Below are 18109 nucleotides of genomic sequence, written 5' to 3' on the forward strand. Positions count from 1 at the left end.
CTGAACTTTTTTTGTGGAGTGCTTTAAAAATGCAAGAGTCTGGGCCAGGTGCGGTGGCTCATGCCTATAATCCCAGCACTCTGAGAAGCCAAGATGGGTCAATTACTTGAGGTCAAGAATTCAAGACCAGCCTGGCCAACATGGTGAAACCCCATCTCTACTAAAAATACAAAAATTAGCCAGGAGTCATGGTGTGTGCCTGTAATCCCAGCTACTGGGAGGCCGAGGTGGGAGAATTGCTTGAATCTGGGAGGTGGAGGTTGCAGTGAGCTGAGATTGTGCCACTGCATTCCAGCCTGGGCAACAGAGGGAGACCCCATCAAAAAAAAAAAAAAAAGAGAGACTGTTTGGGGAAAGCAGGTAACTAATGAGTGCTTAGGAGAAATGAGAACGTCCTTTCTTTCCTCTAGTGGCAGTGAGGCCACTTGGAGAGTAAATATTACTGGGGAATGGGAGGAAGGTGGCCAAATCACTGGCCATGTCAATTACAGGGCAGGTAATAAAGTAGTCCCTGGTGAAAGAAGGACATGGGGAGGAGTCAATCTTCAGGTGGCCATTATTCAGCCTACTCTAGGGGCGTTGCTAATTATAAAGATAAATGATGTGTGTTTATAAGAATTCCCTTGCCTTGCTAAGTAACACAGGGTAAAGCCCTGTTATGGGTTGGATAACTTATGTTCCAGACACTGTTAATGCCAACCCTAAGAGGAAAAATTATTAGCCTTATTTTGTAGGTAAGGATATTGAAGATCAGAGAGACAAAGAAAACTACCTATGATGGCACAGCAGGTAGGTGGTATGGCTGCACCCCCACCTCTAAAGCTGCAGTCCTTTCACCCAGCTCCCTGTTGCCCATAAAACAGACCAGGGGGCAGGGCACGGTGGCTCACATCTGTAATCCCAGCACTTTGGGAGGCCTACGCGGGTGGATCACGAGGTCAGGAGATAGAGACCATCCCAGCTAACACGGTGAAACCCCGTCTCTACTAAAAACACACACACACAAAAATTAGCCAGGTGTGGTGGCGGGCACCTGTGGTCCCAGCTACTCAGGAGGCTGAGGCAAGAGAATGGCATGAACCTGGGAGGCGGAGCTTGCAGTGAGCCAAGATTGCACCACTGCACTCCAGACTGGGCGACAGAGCGAGACTTCATCTCAAAAAAAAAAAAAAAAAAAAAATAGACCATGGATGTGAGCGATGAATGTTCTTGACCCCAGATGGCAGGCTTTGCTCCCATTCATATATAAAATAAAACAATAATCGTCTGGCATCTTTTGGAGACATGTGGTCCTGATGATCTGTTACCTGTGAATGCTTACGGGAGGCTGAGCACAAGGACATCACTACTTTCCTGCCCCTAGAGGAGTAGATCGTCTTGCCAAAGGCACCTCACTCTGATCTGATGTGGTTTAATGCACGAAGTCACTGCCTCAGTGGGAAGTGTTCTGGGGTTTCCCCACATGGATGAATGGCTCAGGACTGTAAGCTCATGGGGCAGTAGAACAGATAGCCCCATAGACCTCCCTTCAAACTGCCGGTCATCCAAGTCCCCAGCTACCCTCTTTGCATTGTTCTTTCACTCCGAAGCCGAGATCACGTGCGTCCCTGTCACTTAGTCTCGGCTTCCTTTGTTCAGCTACTGGAGTTACGAAACCCAGATCTTTCTTTACTTCTTCTTTTTAAAATCTTTTCCTTGGCTTCTGGGAAACTCAAGGCTAAATTCTAAGCTCATTGCTTGGCCCTTCCTTTATGGTTGGTTTTCTTTCGCTTGTACCTTATTTCTCTTTCTCATTTTGATGACTTCATTGCACCTGATATTTTATTCTAAGGGAGCTGGAACCTATTCTGGAAGTAAGAATGATATATAAATCAAGCACGAATACAACTTTCCTTTGGTTGAGGAAAAAAAGCCTTTTTATACTTTGGAAAGCCATTTGTCTTAAGCTAGTGCTCAGTTTCTAGAGGAATAAATACATAGAGTAAATGAAAAAGCCTTCCCTCCAGTCAAATTAATCAATTAACAACTAACATTGCAATTCCAAACTGTGTCGTCATCATTTGCAAAGCCTTTCACACCACTTGTTTTAACTTTCCCCACCAACAAGACAGTGAGATGAAGTGGCTACTACAATTATTTCTATTTCTCAGATGAGGAAACTGAGGCTTAGAGAGGTTAGGTGGTGTGTCCCATGTCATTGAACTGGGACTTGTCTTTCAGTTTTACCTTCCTTTCTCTGCTTCCCTGCAGCATCTTACCTGCCACGGCCGTAGCTTTCGGGAGCATGGTACATGAAGACATTTCCTCGTGCCCTCTTTGCCCAGGCACTGGCCATGTCGATTATAGGGCAGATGATAAAGTAGTCCCTGGTGAAAGGAGAACATGGGGGGAGTCTGATTAAACATGGCTCTGTGGGCAATGGTGCCTGGAAAGGGCTTCTCCCAGCAAGGTGTCCCCTTGGCCCCCAAAACCCCCCTGCGCAGGCCTACAAGAACACCTTCTTCCCATTCCCCAGCAGTGCTCTCCAAGTGGCTCCACTGCCACACTGATGGGAGAGCCAGGGTGTGGTAGGTACACAGTGTCCTCTGGTAGGTCATGGGCTCAAAAACTGGTGCCCATGCTGATGTATTTTAGGCGTCAAAAATCCCATGAAATAAACGTCTTCCTAGGACATCAATTTCACTTAAAGATGAGGAAGCAAAACATTTTATAGTAACATAAGTGCAATATACAGTGGAGTTAAATGCAATATACTGTGGAATGGAACATAAAATCATTGTGCATTTTAAAAGAAGTCAGAGCCCCCAAAGATAGCTCAGGCACATGGTACCCTTAGCTCAGCCCAGTGGCTCTCAGCAGGTGGGATTTTGCCACCTCCATCTCTACCTCCCCTAGAGAACCCTTTGGCAATGCCTGGAGACATTCCTGGTTGTCACACTGGGAATGGAAAGGGTTGTACTGGCATCTAGTGTGTGGGGGTCAGGATGCTGCTGAACATCCCGCAGTGGAAAGGGGAACCCCACAAGAAAGAAAGATCCAGTCCAAAATGTCCAGATGAGGAGGCTCAGAAACCTCCCTAAGTTATGTACTTGCTTCACCTTTGAAGGTAGCACAAATCAATTTCAGAAGCAGCGGCTTACAAGAGTGGGGCCCTGCGTGTGCTGACACACAGCCTGTGTGTTTAGAGAGGCGGCTCCCACCAGGCAAGAGTCAGACAGACCTCAGTGACCCTGGGCCACCAGGTTTTCAATTCCATCTCCTTTATGGAGTAAAGGTGAGATACTCAGTAGTTCTTTTATCTCCTTGAATCTCTGTCATCCCAGCTGAGAAGTGGGGCCAAGGGTCCCTACCTGGAAGAGGTTTTGTAATGACCAAGTTTAATAACACCCATGGGAGTCCCTCAGCAAAAGGGGTGCCCGTCTTCCTTTCCTGGTCATTGGGATAAAAACCTTTGGTGCGTCTGCTGGGTGCTAGAGTCTTCCCAGGTGAGGCTCTGTAGTTGGGTGGGGCACTGTGGGCTTCTTGGGGGCAGATGAAGCCAACTGAGATTCCTCCCGTGCACCTTGAGGCATTGTAAGCAGGACAGGGACAGGATCAAACCTATGGGGAGCATCATGTGCTGGCAGGCCTGGGGCGGGACACTGCCCAGTAAACCACCAAGGAGACAGGGCCAGGGCCTGAGTCTGTGCCAGAGAGAAGGAGGACCCGAGCTAAGGTTGAGCTGGAGTTCGTCTTCCAAGTGGGGCTTCCCTTGGTGATGCTGCCTTCTCTCAGTCTCAGCTCTCACCCCAGCACGCAGGTTGTCCTTAAGGTCAGATAAGGCAAAATTAAGGCAAGAACCTAGCCCTGAGCTCTCTCTGCAATGCGATCTAGCCCAGTCCTGACTTGATTATAAGCCTCTCAGGGTCAGGGACTGGACATCTGTGAGTTCTTATGGTCCAGCCCAGGGCAAGGCCTCCCAGAATAGCTGCTAGCTATTTCATCTAAAGTGGAGATCTCCACTAGAGGGAAAATTAAAGCCTTTTAGTCCCCAAGATGCAAGTGGGTGGCACAGTTTTATTCTGAGCCAGTGACCCTCCAATTAGAAACCTCAGGCTCCTGAGTGGAGAGACCAAGCAGGGCAGTGGGTCTCCAACACCTTCCAGCCCATCCCTTCCCAACAGGCTCCAGTTCAGCAAAGGATGCTGAGCCTTGACACTGGCTCTGTCCCCAGGCACAACAAGCAAATGGTCAGTGTGGGCCTCCCGGAAGGAGAGAGAAAAGGAGGCACAGAATGCTGAAAGCACTTGCATCCCACCCATTCTTCCCAATGGGAGCAGGGAGCCCTCGGGAAACCAAGACTCATCGCCTGTGAGGGGACTCAAAGGTGACCTGAGAGCTGGAGTCCCCACTGTGGTCTCATCCTAGGGGGCTCAGAAGGAAGAAAGGACTGGAGCCCTGGTTATTTCCTTATTTCTATTCAAACATCATTTCTTGTGCATCTGCCGTGCATTTCTGTAAAAGTTCTCAGCCTCAGTGAGCTAATGCAGTACTAGGAGAGGGAGGCGGTCTGTCCTGACAACCCCCGGGGCAGGGGGCATGCTGCAAGAGAGGGACCCTGAGGACAGGAGGGCCTGGGGGCCGCGGTCTTTAGCCATCTCGGGGTGGGGGTTTGGGCAGCCATCCCCAAGTAAGAGAAGCTTGAGCGTAAATGGGGAAAAGGCATGTAAGCAGTGGATACAAGAAACAGCGGGCCCCAGAGAGAGGGAGCAGGGCTGTCAGAGCTTGGGCTGTTCCTGTTCGGGGAGTGGCATCAGCCACAAAACCTCCCCGCCTCCAGGCCTCTGCTTCCCTTGTGCCAGGTGAGCCTGGGCTGCAGGGTGGAATCAGCTGAGGGAGCTTTGAAAAATGCTGCCCCACTATGGGCCCTGCGTGTCACCTACCCTTTAAATGCCCCCATGTGCGCTTGATGGACAGCCAAGACTGGGGGCACTGGGCTCATTGAATGCGAGGCCAGGAGTGTGGAAGGCTGTCCTGGGCACTCACTGAGCAGCTGCATCAGGTGGAGCGTGCACCAGGCACCTCTCGCAAGTGCTTTGTCTCTGCCCTCTGACAGCTCCCTCATGGTCTAGGAAGAGCCGGAGTCACCGCTCATTTCTCCCATTGACCTGGGGTTTCATGGCAGCAGGGTCCATCCCACATGTCCCCCAGGGCTGCCCCTCAGTAGGGAAGCTCCCCATGCTGTAGGCTGAATGAATGATGCAGAGGAAACCACAAGCACTAAGCCACATTCATGACCTGAACATCAACTAGGTCCGCTCCAAAACATAGCAGTAGGAATCTGCACCCTCCTGCAGCTTAGCTTACCGGGTGGCATTCTCCAGTGCCCGGGAGAAGGAGGCGTAGTCGTCCGTGGAGTGCTCCAGAGAGTAATACCACGTAGCAGCAGCCTCGACGCGGGCATCTGAGTCCTCACCGCCCAGGGAATTCTGCAGTGCCTGGTAAAAGGCTGTTTTGCTACTGGTCCGGCCTTGACTTTCCTCAAATTGCTAGAAAAAAGAAAAAAGATATGAAATTCCCCAGCTGGATTCTGAAAGGTCCAAGTCAGTGTCCCTCAAACTGTTGCTCTAGAACTTTCTCTCTGGGAAGCAGTGGAGCATGGCATTAAACACAAGTAGAAGCCAGACTGTCTGAGTGTGAATCTCAGCTCTGCCTCTTCTAGCTGTGTGTCCTTAAGCAAATGGCTATCTCCCTCTGTGCCTGCCTTCCCCATCTGAAAATGGGAGTGCCTACCACATAGGATTATGGCAAGTAGTTAAAATGGTACCTGGCACTTAATAAGTGCTCTGTTAATGTGAACCATTGTTGCAGTCTGAGAACAGGTCAAACACCCGAGTTTCACTTGTTTTACTGGGCTCCTTGCTCAGCCAACTCATGAGTAACTGTGGTCTGGTCATGTTAGGAGAGCTAAATTCAGTTTCATTCATGGACTCAGTCACTCGTCATATGAATGCTTCATGCACACTTTTATACAGATAGTCACACTCTTCACCAGAGCCAGCAGTGCCCCAGGCTTGGAGAAACAGCCACGGACATGCCGATCAAGCTCCCTGTCTCTTGGGGCTCACGTTCTAGTGGGCAGAGGTGGAAAATGAGCAAATAAATGTATGGTATATCAGGGAACAGGTGCTACCAAGAACTATAAGGCGGTATGAGAAGGATAGGGAATGCTGGGGCCAGGGCTATTTTATATAGGATGGCCAGGGAAGGCACGCAGCTCCCTCAGGGATGTGTGTCCAGACGGGAGCGACTTTTTCTATTTTCCTTTCCCTGTCTTTCTCTTTCCTTCCTTCGTGCTTCCCCTTTTCTCTCCCTTCCTTCACCTCCTCTTCCCCTCCCCTTCTCTCCCCTTCTCTTTCCTTCTCTCTCTATTTCTCTCTGAAATTCCCCTCTCTCTCTGTTCATTCCTTGTTTTGGTATTGCTGCTGTCGGCACTGTGGGAGTCTGGAGCCATTCACTGCCTTCCCCCAGGACCCAGTTTCCTCCTTTCTGAAGACAATGGGCAGAGGAAAGTCTGGGATGCAGCCCCAGGTGTGAGGCCCAGCCTCCTGGGCCCCAGCACAGTCTTGTGCTATGTGTTTACATATTTCGAGGACTTTATGTAAACGGTGAAATGTGCTTATCAGCACACTCTGGTGTGTTTAAATTGCTTCTCCAAACATTTACAAGCACACGGGACCTGTGATTAGAATTCCATCAGTGAGCAATCCCTCCTGGGTAAGCACAGCCCTTCCTGGGTAAGCACAGCCCCTCCTGGGTGGGCACATCACCTCCTGGGTGAGCACAGCCCCTCCTGAGTGGGCACATTCCCTCTTGGGTGAGTACATCCTCTCCTGGGTGAGCACAGCCCCTCCTGGGTGGGCACAGCCCCTCCTGGTGGGAACAGTCCCTCCTGGTGGGAACAGCCCCTCCTGGTGGGAACAGTCCCTCCTGGGTGGGCACAGCCCCTCCTGGGTGAGCACAGCCCCTCCTGGGTGGGCACAGTCCCTCCTGGTGGGAACAGTCCCTCCTGGGTGGGAACAGTCCCTCCTGGTGGGAACAGTCCCTCCTGGGTGGGCACAGCCCCTCCTGGGTGGGCACAGCCCCTCCTGGTGGGAACAGTCCCTCCTGGGTGGGAACAGTCCCTCCTGGGTGGGAACAGTCCCTCCTGGGTGGGAACAGTCCCTCCTGGGTGGGCACAGCCCCTCCTGGGTGGGCACAGTCCCTCCTGGTGGGAACAGTCCCTCCTGGTGGGAACAGTCCCTCCTGGTGGGCACAGCCCCTCCTGGTGGGCACAGCCCCTCCTGGTGGGAACAGCCCCTCCTGGGTGGGCACAGCCCCTCCTGGTGGGAACAGCCCCTCCTGGTGGGAACAGCCCCTCCTGGTGGGAACAGCCCCTCCTGGGTGGGAACAGCCCCTCCTGGTGGGAACAGTCCCTCCTGGGTGGGAACAGTCCCTCTTGGTGGGAACAGTCCCTCTTGGTGGGAACAGTCCCTCCTGGGTGGGCACAGCCCCTCCTGGGTGGGAACAGTCCCTCCTGGTGGGAACAGCCCCTCCTGGTGGGAACAGTCCCTCCTGGTGGGAACAGCCCCTCCTGCTGGGAACAGCCCCTCCTGGTGGGAACAGTCCCTCCTGATGGGAACAGTCCCTCCTGGTGGGAACAGCCCCTCCTGGTGGGAACAGCCCCTCCTGGTGGGAACAGTCCCTCCTGGTGGGATGGCTTACACTCGGACTGGCCGAATGAGACGCCAGGCTGAACCACCCTGTGGACTGACTGATCCTTCAGGATGACCCCCGAAATAGCATTCATGAATAATGTTCACACTCCATACTATTACCATCCACAATGCATCTGAGAGTCTCCATTCTATTCTATCCTAGCCTAGTCTAGTCTATTCAAAAAATACTCACCCACAACCCATTATGTGGACTCTACAACCTGCTAATAGTTTAGGGAAAAAACTGCATTATATTCTCTGTCCTTTTCTGCCTGGAGTATCTCATTACATAAATGATATTAGTAACCCACTGGCACCCCTCCTGCTATTTCTAAATTTTGTGCTAAACATTTCACATGTATGTTGCAAGGAAGCATCAAAATAACAAGGTGAATTGGGCATGATGTTACCCCATTTTGTGAACCATAATTCTGAGGCTGAGAGAACCTACCCAGCTTGTTTAAGGTCATACAGACAGGACACGTGAGGCAAGATTTAACCCCAGGTCTTACTGCTGGTAAGAGACAGGCTCGTTACCCCAGCTATAACTTAAGCAGGACCCCACATCAGAGCTGTGGACACCGGGACCTCAGCCCATGGAAGGATGGGTGGTTTGCCCATGAAGTGCCTGGCCCAGAGCAGTGAAAAGAGCATTGAGTTTGGAGTCAAAACTTAGGGTTCAAGTGCTAACTGCCAAATTTGGGGGGATCTTGGAAAATACATTTTTTCCTCTCTCTGAGCCAGACATCTTCCAAATGTGAATGCATTGTGTGCATTCATACGGGCCCTGTTTTTGTCTCCTGTGAAGATGAAGTGAAGAATGCAGTCACCTGCTAAGGGTCCTACTCCTAGTCCTGTCTGGTTGTCCATGGGTGCGGGCTAAGAAGAGCCAGGAAGTCTCAGTGCAAGGAGCAAGGGCCTGGAGCTGGCAACCCAAATTTGGGTTCCAGCTCTTACATTTCCCAGCTGTGTGACTTTGGGTAAGTCACTTAGCCTCTCTAATCCTCAGGATCCTCACAGGGAAAATGGAGTTAAGTAAAATTACTTCACAGCATTGTTTCGAGAATTAGAGATAACGTTTAGAAGCACCTAGCTCAAAGTCTGGCATATGCCCTTAATCAAGGAGACCTACTTGTATCCATCATGGGATTCATTGGTTTCAATTAGAAAACTGAAGGATGAACACAGGGCCCCAAACTGCTTTATTACATGAAGAAAACATTTTAAAAATGCTATGTGTATCTATCTTCAAGGAAGAAGGTTCTCTTGTTTTTATATCTATCCTCATTCCTTCATACAAATAATACGAATAGTTGAAAAACTGTGCAAGAAAATATACTAGCTCATTCCAGTGGCTGTCTCAATGCTACGGCCTGTTTTCTCAGCTCTGGGCTGTCAGCAAGGAGATTGGGTGATGAGCAAAGGTAGGTGGGGCCGGCGGAAGGTGCCAAATTCGAAGGCCAAGTACTGCTCACAGATGCTGTGTAAAGAAGGAATCCATGACACCCCCACCACAGATATTGGGTAAGTCTAATGCCCAGGGCTGGAGCGGAAGTGGAGAGAACTCAGTTCTGGGAGCCCAGGAGGGTACAAGGACAAGGGTGCAGTGGCACTTAAGTGAGTTGTCCCCAGGCTGCTTTGCTACATGGGAGGCATAATCTGCCTTCAAGTCTAAACATTAGGGAGCTATGCTGAGGTCTGGGCACCAGGACCTCCAAGTCCCAGCACCCGCTATGTGGCAATCACTGTACAAACTCGAGGGAGTGGCTTCCTCTCTCTGGGCACCATTTTCTCACACATAACACGAGGGGGTCATAGTGAGAGCCCTCGCCAAGATACCAATGCTTCCTGGGCTGCAGAGGAGTAAAACAAGTTCATAAACTGTCTCCTCCCTGTGTAATGTCATTTGCTGGAACTTAGAGGAGACCACCAAGGGGTGAGGATGATGCTGCCTGAGTCACGTCGGCAAAGGGAGTAGCCAAGATTAGTACAAGGGCCACGCAGCAAGCACCCATTGTGTGTCAGATACTGTGCTGGGCCCGTGGTGCGCCCTCTCCTCATTCACCCCCATAACCATCCTGAGAGGGTGGACAAGGAAACTGGCTCAGAGAGGCTAAGTGCTGTCTTACACAGCTGAGTAAGCCATACAGGTGGGCAACAAACCCAGGAGTGCCTTGCCCTTGCCACCCTGACGAGGCGCCACTGGGCCTTCAATTTCTGTGACTCCTGAGAACTAGGCTGCTGAAATATTCCCAAAGTGCCCAGGCCATGTGAGGAGTGCTGTTTCCTCCACACCAAATGTTCTCTCTTACTTTTAAGCCTTTGTGCCTGCTGTTCCTCCTGCCTAAACACCTTTCCCTAGTTTGCCTGGATAACAGCTATTGAACTAGAAGCATGCTTTTTAATCCCATGAGCATTAAAGTAGACTGAAATCTTGATAAAATACAGATTCTGACTCAGCAGGTCCAGAATGGAGCCCAGGAACGTGCATTTTAACAAGTTCCCAGGTGATGCCGATGCCGTTGGCCTGGGAACTTCACAGCCAGCAATAAGATTACAATAGAACATTCAGGTTTTGCTCAGGGCTTACCTCCTCCAGGAAACAAGACAGATAATGGTTGAAAGGTCAGGCTCCAGAGATAATGGTTGAAAGCACAGAACTGCCTTGTAGTTCTGGGACCCCGAGTAAATTGCTGTCTCTCTCTGTAGCTCAGTTTCCTTCTTTATACAAGGTGGATAATGAAAAATGTCTATTGCATGAATTATTAACAGATTCCAATGAAACATGCATTAAAAGGGTTGAGTACAGTAGTTGGCACATGGTCAATAAATGTGAATGATGATTATTAACCTGTCCCAGGCTAAACCAGGGGCCCCCGTGGCCCTCAGGACCCAGGTGCTCTGATGTTAGTTTATTTGCCTATTGTTCCAGAGTACTACATGGCACAGGGGGCAAGGAGTGTGTCCATAGCCCCAGTGCTTAGTATGGTGGCAGGCATGTCATAGGTGAATATGCATTGAATGAATGACCTCTGTAGAGATAATACAGGTTAGAGGCTGAAAGTAGGATGCTAAAGTCAAACCTCTTGGGTTTCAAATCCCAGAGTTGGAAAGGTCTGGTCTTGGAGGCTAACTGTGCGACTTCGTAGCTGTATGAACTTGGGAAAGTCATATAGTCGCTCTATGTCTATTTCTTCATCTGTAAAATGGGCACAACAAATTACCCTCATCATAAAACTGTCATGAAGTTAGATGAGATGAAACCTATAAAGGGCTTAGCACTGTGTCTATTGTCATTGTTGTTAGATATTTGTAGACTCAGCCTTGAGTCCAATTCAGACAGGTCAGGGAAAGCCCATGTCGTAGAGAGGCCTGAGCTGAGCTTTGTCCCCACTGGGCTTGAGTCCAAACACTTGGAATCCCTTTTCCAAACCCCTGCTAGAAAAAGGAGTGGCCCCCAGGCCGGGCACGGTGGCTCACACCTGTAATCCCAGCACTTTGGGAGGCCGAGGCAGGCAGATCATGAGGTCAGGAGATCAAGACCATCCTGGCTAATACGGTGAAACCCCATCTCTACTATAAAAATACACACACACACACAAAAAGAAAAAAAGCCAGATGTGGTGGCACACGCCTGTAGTCCCAGCTACTCGGGAGGCTGAGGCAGGAGAATGGCATGAACCCGGGAGGTGGAGCTTGCACTCTAGCCTGGGCAACAGAGCAAGACTCCCTCTCAAAAAAGAAAGAGAGAGAGAGAGAGAAAGACAGAAAGAAAGAGAAAGAGGAGAGAGAGAGAGAGAGAGAGAGAAAGAAAGAAAAGAAAAGAAAAAGGAGTGTCCCCAATCAAGGATGGAGTCTCCTTCATGGGTTCTGCAGAAACTCCTTCTAAGATGATCTTTTAGGAGTGCTAGGACACCAAGCCCCTGGGCATTGCAAAAAGAAGTCCCTCTTGCATAAAATGGTCTGGAACAGCTTCACAGCCAGGTAGCTGGAGGGATGGGGCCCAGTTTATGCTCCCACGAGACTGAGATTAGAGTTCCACATTTTATGGGGATCTCAGACACTAATTGGGTGCAGCCTTGCTGACTGGTCAATATTTTGGAGACGATCCAAAAGTTGTCTCCCAAATAGTGGGAGATAAATTCCCAAGCCCCACTGGGTTGCAAGGGAATGTGAAGGGGCACATTTTCAGCAAGACCTGGGACACACATTCCTTCATGCTTGGCAAGGCCCTGAGCACAGATGCCATTGCCAGTTTAATTAGAGAGTCAGCAGGCGGGAGCGGGGACCACCGTGTGACTGCACGGGCTGACTTCCACGAGCTGTAATTACAGGCGGGGTCTGCCTTAGACTGTAGATTTCTTACAGGCAGGAATTACACAAAGGGCTGTCATGAACTGGCCAGTCCTTGCTGTGTGCTTTTGAAGGACTGCCATGAACACATTCTAATGAAAAGGAAGAGCCCCTTGGAAATGCTGAGGGACTGAGCAGGGCCTCAGCATCAACCTGAATGTCTCGGGGCCCAGTGGATTGAATGTGAAATTTGGCATTTGAGAGACTCAGGTTCAAATCTAGCTCTGTTCTGTGCGTCAGATGACTCACCTCCAATGAACAAACGTATTCAGTGGATATGCCTGTCTGTGCCTTCATTTTGGGTCAATAAAATGGGGTTGATGTTAGAATGAGATGCATTAATGATTATAAAGAGGCTGACACATGGGAGACAATAAATATGACTTATCTCTCCCCTCTAGTTAGTAAATGATTAAAAAGAAAATCAGCAAGACAGGTGAGAAACGCCCTTATGTTCACGCCGAGTGGTGTCTGAGAGACATGATGAGAACACATGGCTGCAGGCCCTTGTTGTTCATCTTACTGTCCCTTGGACAACTCTCCTCGGTGTGCCTGAGTGTGGCAGGAGCAGCTCCCGGCGTTTGGGACACATCAGTGAACATCTGGGCTGTTCTCTGCCTGCATGGGGCTTCTACTTCTGTGAGACAGAACATCTATGTTATATGGACTGTCCTGGGGCCATAAGGAACAAGATTAGTGCATAGAGCAGGCAGCCGGAAAGGGGACGGGGCGGGGGGTGCTGGCTGGTGAGGGTCCCAGTTGTGCCCTGGGGAGCTGGGTTAGGCAGCGTGGAGGATGGTTGAGTCTAGACTGGAGAGGGTGGGGTTCAGACATGCGGACAGCTGGGTGAGGGGGTGCAGTGAGGTCCGAGGGGTCAATGGAGTGATGAGGGCAGAGGAGCAGGGGAGAAGCCAGAAAGAACAGAGGGCTGGGTGGTTGGGAGAGCCTCACCCTACCTTTTGCTTTTTTGCTTCAGGCAGGGCCTGGGAGAAGGGCTCCCCCATTCTGGTTTGCAAATGTGATCTGCCAGAGAGCACGGAGCACAGAGCAGGCCAGGCCAGGTGTCCCTGCCTTGGCCCCACGCACTGCAGGGCCTCAGTAAGGAGCCAACTGGCCCCTCAGCACTGCTTCCCCCTGGCCCTGTCTCCTGCTGCAAACCCCAAGGCCAGCACACTCTGCAGGCCACACTGCCCTCTCCTCAGGGAATGGCCCATCCTTCTCTTGGACTGAGGGCCCTCCTTCTCTCTGAGGCTCAGCCTTTGCTGCCCACAGCCCTGGAGCCCCTCGCTGGGCAAACCTTCCCCTGGCTCTTTCGGACCTTCAGTGTGCAGCTCATCATGAGTCCCACCCCCACCTAGAGCTAACGTGCCTGCCTGGAGGTCCCCAACAGGAGGTTCTCCTCCATCCGCTTCATCCAGGTGCTCTCAGTCAAATATGCACTCCAAAACTATGTCTACATGGTGGGCTCCAACTGTCCTTCAGCTTCTTTACCATATGGCTGTCTGGCTGCCCCAACCTCCATCAAGGTCACTGTTGGCCTTGCAGAGGTCCACCAGCAGATGCCCCATTCCCCCACCTCTCCATCTCCTCCTCCTAGTTGGCTCTGCCTCAGGCTAATTTCTGGAACCCCCTTCTGCTGTATCTGTCTACTCTTGAAAGCCGAGGCTCCCAGCTGCCACTTCTGTCCCCTTTTCCTCCCCTTCTGTCCACGAATGCTGGTGGGGTGGGGCCATTTCCTCTCCTTGCTTCAAGAATGACCTATTAAGCTAATGATTCCCAAGTCTCTCTTCAGCTTGAACCTCACACCTTCATATCCAAATGCCTCACATCACCTGGTAATCTCTCAGACCCCTCAAACTCAACCTAGGCACAATTTAACTTTGTCATCCATATGTGTTCTTACTCACCTCTAGAACCTTCTTCTCCCGCTATTTCCCTATCCTTAGTGACTAAGACTAGCCTTCAATTACCTGAATGAAACGCAGGTATTTCCTGATTGCTCCTACAATCATTCCCCTCTTCCCCTACATTTTGCTGTAACCTGTTCCTGTAATCTTCCTCCTGAGTGCCACCTGCCCCCACCTCCAGTCCACCCCTGCTGCTGTCCTAGTTCACAACACATCTCCTCCACCACACTGGGGCAGAAGCAGAGATGCTGCTCTTGGCAGGGGCTTAGGGGAGGAAAGCTTTTTACACAAAGAGCCTGTAGTCAATTTTTGCTCATTGATTATGCTCCAACTTTTGAAAAATGGTTGTAACATCACAGATTTGGGAAGAAGGAGACACAGAGCAGAATCCCGATCGGAAAAGTAGGAAGCCTACCAGAGTTCACCTGCTTCTTGCAAGACTATGTGAATGGATGAGTGAATGAATAAACAAATGCCCCAGACTTCTCTAGAGCTCTGAGTCAGATGGAGACACAACACTCCTTTGTTCATTTGAGGGACGTGAATTGAAGACTAACCTAGTGCTGGACAGGAGCTAAGGATTCCAAATGGACATGACATAATTCCTGCCATGCAGCAGAGCTTGGTGAAGTCAGTGAGGACAGCTGCTGAATGAGCAAAGTGCTCTGCAAATCGTGGGTGACTGTTTGCATCCAGTGGAGAGCATCATTCAGTGGAGAGAGGGTGGGTTTGGGAAGCAATGTGAGCATGTCCTCACCTCCCCTCTTCCCCCAGCCTATTCCAATCAGCCTTTCCTTCCCGTCACTCCACTGAAATGGCCCTCATCAAAGTCTCCCATGACCTACAAGAGTCGAATCTCTGCCCTCATGTCTCTTGACTCTGTGACATTTGACCTTTGCTTCCTTTTGGAAATGCTTTCTTTTCTTGGCTTTTGGGATAATCGCATTTTCTTGGTTTTCTTCCAAATCTGTATCTATAGCCCTGACCTCTCTACTGAACTCCCAACTCATATAGTCAGCTGCCAACTCAAGATACATCCCAAATCTGATCATTTCTAACTGTGACCATCCATGTCTGCAACCCTAATTTAAGTTACTAGCTCAACCCCTGGATTTCCACAACAGAGCCCAATCTTATCTCTACTTCCTGTGTCACATCTCCATAGTCAATTTTCCATATAACTGCCAGAAATGTCCCTTTTTAAACAAGTGAATCAATATAATCACCTTCTATTATTAGCTTGAAACATTCCAGTAACTGCCCACTGCAAAGAGAATAAAGTCACTTTTCTGATGGCCTGCAAGATCTCACAACTGGTCATCTTCATCCCTCTGACTTCCTCTCTTCCCAGTCCCTCCACTGGCCACTGGGTCTCCTAGCACTGACCTCCCTGTGACCCCCAAACAGCCAGGACCACTCCTGCCCCAGGGCCTTTGCACTTGCTCTGTACCTCAATCCCCATCGCTGGCTCCCCATTGCTCAGGCCTCAGTCCAGAAGTCCCCTCCTCTGAAAAGCCTTCCCTGACTGCCCCTAAAGTATTTTCCCCATTCCATCACCTCCTCTACAATGGCCCCACTTCAGTGTTCTTCAGGGCACTTCTAAGATCGGAAATGCTTTATTTACTTACATCGTCTGTGTCCTTTCATGACAACATGAACTCTCCGAGTCAGAGGCTTTATCTGTTTGGATTACAACTGTTCCCTCTAAAGCCTAGAGAGAGTCCAGCACATAGGAGCCTCTGAATAAATCTGTGTTGGGGAGATGTTGCATGGATTAATGCTTGAATGACTCCTGACTTCACTGCTTATTATGGTGTTAAGGGACAAGGGCTTACTTCTCCATCAAGGACAGCTGGCTCAGGGCCAAGGGCTCACTGCACTTTTAGGGACTCACAGAAGTATTTTCTTTCTAATTTCTTTTAAAATCAGAAGAAAAAACATAATAATAATGAAAGTATAATAATGAATCCAGCCTGTTTTACATTCTTCTTTATACCAATGCAGTCATGAAATACAATATTTTATTATTTTGGGGGGTACAAGTCAAAACTTCTGATCCTCAGCTTTCTCTGAACCGTAATCCCAGCTCACAGGGTCCCTGGGGAGAATCAGACAAGGTGGCATGTAAGCGTTAGCTGTGAGGGGTAATGTGGGGTTACGGCTCCAGGGTGGAGGGTTTACAGTGTGCGAGGGCAGCCTAGAGCCATGAGACCTACAGGGCTCTCTGGGTGTTGGGAGATACCTCTTTCACTTCTTATAACACTGCAAGAGACAGACAGGCTGGGTCTCACTGTGTCCATTCTAAGGCTAAAAAACTGCAGCTCAGACCAGTTCAGCAACTCTCCTACATCATGTGGCTAAAGCTAAGAATTGTGACCCATTTTTCTGAATCCAGGTCCCCGCGATGCCCTGGGTTCAGACCCTAACACCCTCCCATCCCTGAGTGCTGGGGATTTAAGGCAGCAGTGCCTCCTTTCAGGAAATCACACACACACTGGAAACTCCTGCATGCTCCTCTTACTATAATCTGTCACCAAAGGCTGGATATTCCTGTGCTGGGGCTTGTGCCAGCGCCTTGGGCTGCCAGGTGCTGCTTTCCAACTCCCACATGGGCTGCCCTCCCCCCACTGCTCCTCACAGGGCCCCCACTCCACCTGCTCCCAGACGAGGCCGACTCCTGGCCAAGCTCAGGGGCACAGCGGAGGCGCTCTGTTTCTGATTTTTCTCGCCTTCCTTGGAGATGCCTGTGCTTGGAAGGGAAGGCAGAACATTGCATCTTGGAACAAATCTGCTTTTGATCATGCAAATGAATGCCTGGTTAATGTAGGCAGACTGTCAATTTCACCAGTTAGAAAGAAAGAGAAAAGGGGGGGAAATTCCTCATGACAGCGTCTGATGAAGAATTTCAATAGAAAGCTGCTACTTCAGAAAATAAGATCATTTGCCGCGAATGGAGAACATCTCAGGCAGCCCTGATGCTCCACCGGTAGGTTGCTAACTTTGCTGGGTGTCATTAGGACTCCCTGGGTGGGCCATAGGTGGCTTTGGGTGGTATGTGGGGGAGGGTCTTCAGAGGGACTTGACGGATCCCGTACCCACCCTCTGTCTTTGGTCTGAAGGAAATGGGTGGGTCTCTGCTGAGGTGGTGGGTGGCTCCAGGGGGCAGGACTTGGGGTAAGAGGCTCCACTCCCGTCCCACTGTGACTTCCCTGGGAAGCTGCACTGCATGTGTTTGTGAACTGGGATCCAGCTGATACTTATGCAGCTTTGGCATGAGCAGAGAGCATGCATTTGTGTTTACTACAATTTGGAAAATCGGTTTCAGGTCAGCTGAGGTGGTTCAGAGATTGGACGTTCTCTGTATTCCTGTTTTCTGTGTATAATTATCTGAAGAAGGGATAACAGCTTGGGACACAATCTTAATATTAAAATTTAAAAATTAAGTGAAAAAAATGAACATTTATTGAAGCCAAACTATTTTCCAGATATTGGTGTATATTTGAATTCTTGGACATCTTTATGAGGATATTTACTAACCATCTCCCAACTTTACAGTTAGGGAAACTAAGGCTCGGACTCTGGGTAACTTGGATGCTCATGATTGCAATCCAAGGACACCCAGGACACTCTCCCTGCTTTGTTGACAGATGACCGAGGGAGCAGGGTCCTCGTCAGTTCCTGACCGTTGTGTCACTCCAGCTGACAGTGCTGCTATGGGGCCCAACGGCACCTGATCCCCACCTCCTGAGGTCTTGGAATAGACGTCCATCTCTCCATATAGTATGTATCAATGGTGTTTCAGTTATTTGCCTTGTCTGTTATCTGACTGCAAGCCCTTCTGAGGGGAGGAATTCAATTTGTATTTTGTGCTGAAACACCTGGCCCAGCATGACTAAACAAACAGGTGCTGGTATTACAAAAACATGCTGAACACCCTGTTTATGTGGATGTAGCAATTTGCTGCAATTGATATGTCCTGTTTCTCAGCCCCAGATGGGGCAGGAGGGACTGGGTGGGTACCAAAGGACAGAGGATGGAGTAAAAGGCATGGCTGAGATTGAGGTCCTCCAGAACCTGCCATCTTCAGGTCTCCTTGGCTGATGGTGGTTGAAC

At 50.0% G+C, this 18109-nt stretch overlaps 2 protein-coding genes across 8 annotated transcripts in view; one reads left to right on the forward strand and one right to left on the reverse strand.

The window, feature by feature from the left end:
• TG (thyroglobulin) overlaps window positions 1–18109 on the reverse strand; it is a 273073-nt gene that overhangs the window by 19379 nt on the left and 235585 nt on the right. Inside the window, exons 44-45 of the mRNA XM_050800313.1 lie at window positions 5347–5528; window positions 2259–2366 (exon numbers count right to left, since the gene is read on the reverse strand). Coding sequence (XP_050656270.1) covers window positions 2259–2366; window positions 5347–5528 — 290 coding nt within the window. The remainder of the gene's footprint in view (window positions 1–2258; window positions 2367–5346; window positions 5529–18109) is intronic.
• Window positions 1–18109, forward strand: part of SLA (Src like adaptor) — an 83923-nt gene that overhangs the window by 1037 nt on the left and 64777 nt on the right. For 5 of the 7 annotated variants that reach the window (XM_050801672.1, XM_050801677.1, XM_050801669.1 and 2 more), the window contains exons 1-2: window positions 16909–16982; window positions 17644–17776. The exons of 1 other annotated variant lie outside the window; for it this stretch is intronic. The gene's annotated coding sequence lies outside the window, so the exon portion shown is untranslated. Of the gene's footprint in view, window positions 1–12970; window positions 16983–17643; window positions 17777–18109 lie in introns of those variants that run through there. One more of the 7 variants, XM_050801670.1, reaches the window with a different exon arrangement.

This window comes from Macaca thibetana, chromosome 8, assembly GCF_024542745.1.
Source record: "Macaca thibetana thibetana isolate TM-01 chromosome 8, ASM2454274v1, whole genome shotgun sequence".
Taxonomy (NCBI): domain Eukaryota; kingdom Metazoa; phylum Chordata; class Mammalia; order Primates; family Cercopithecidae; genus Macaca; species Macaca thibetana.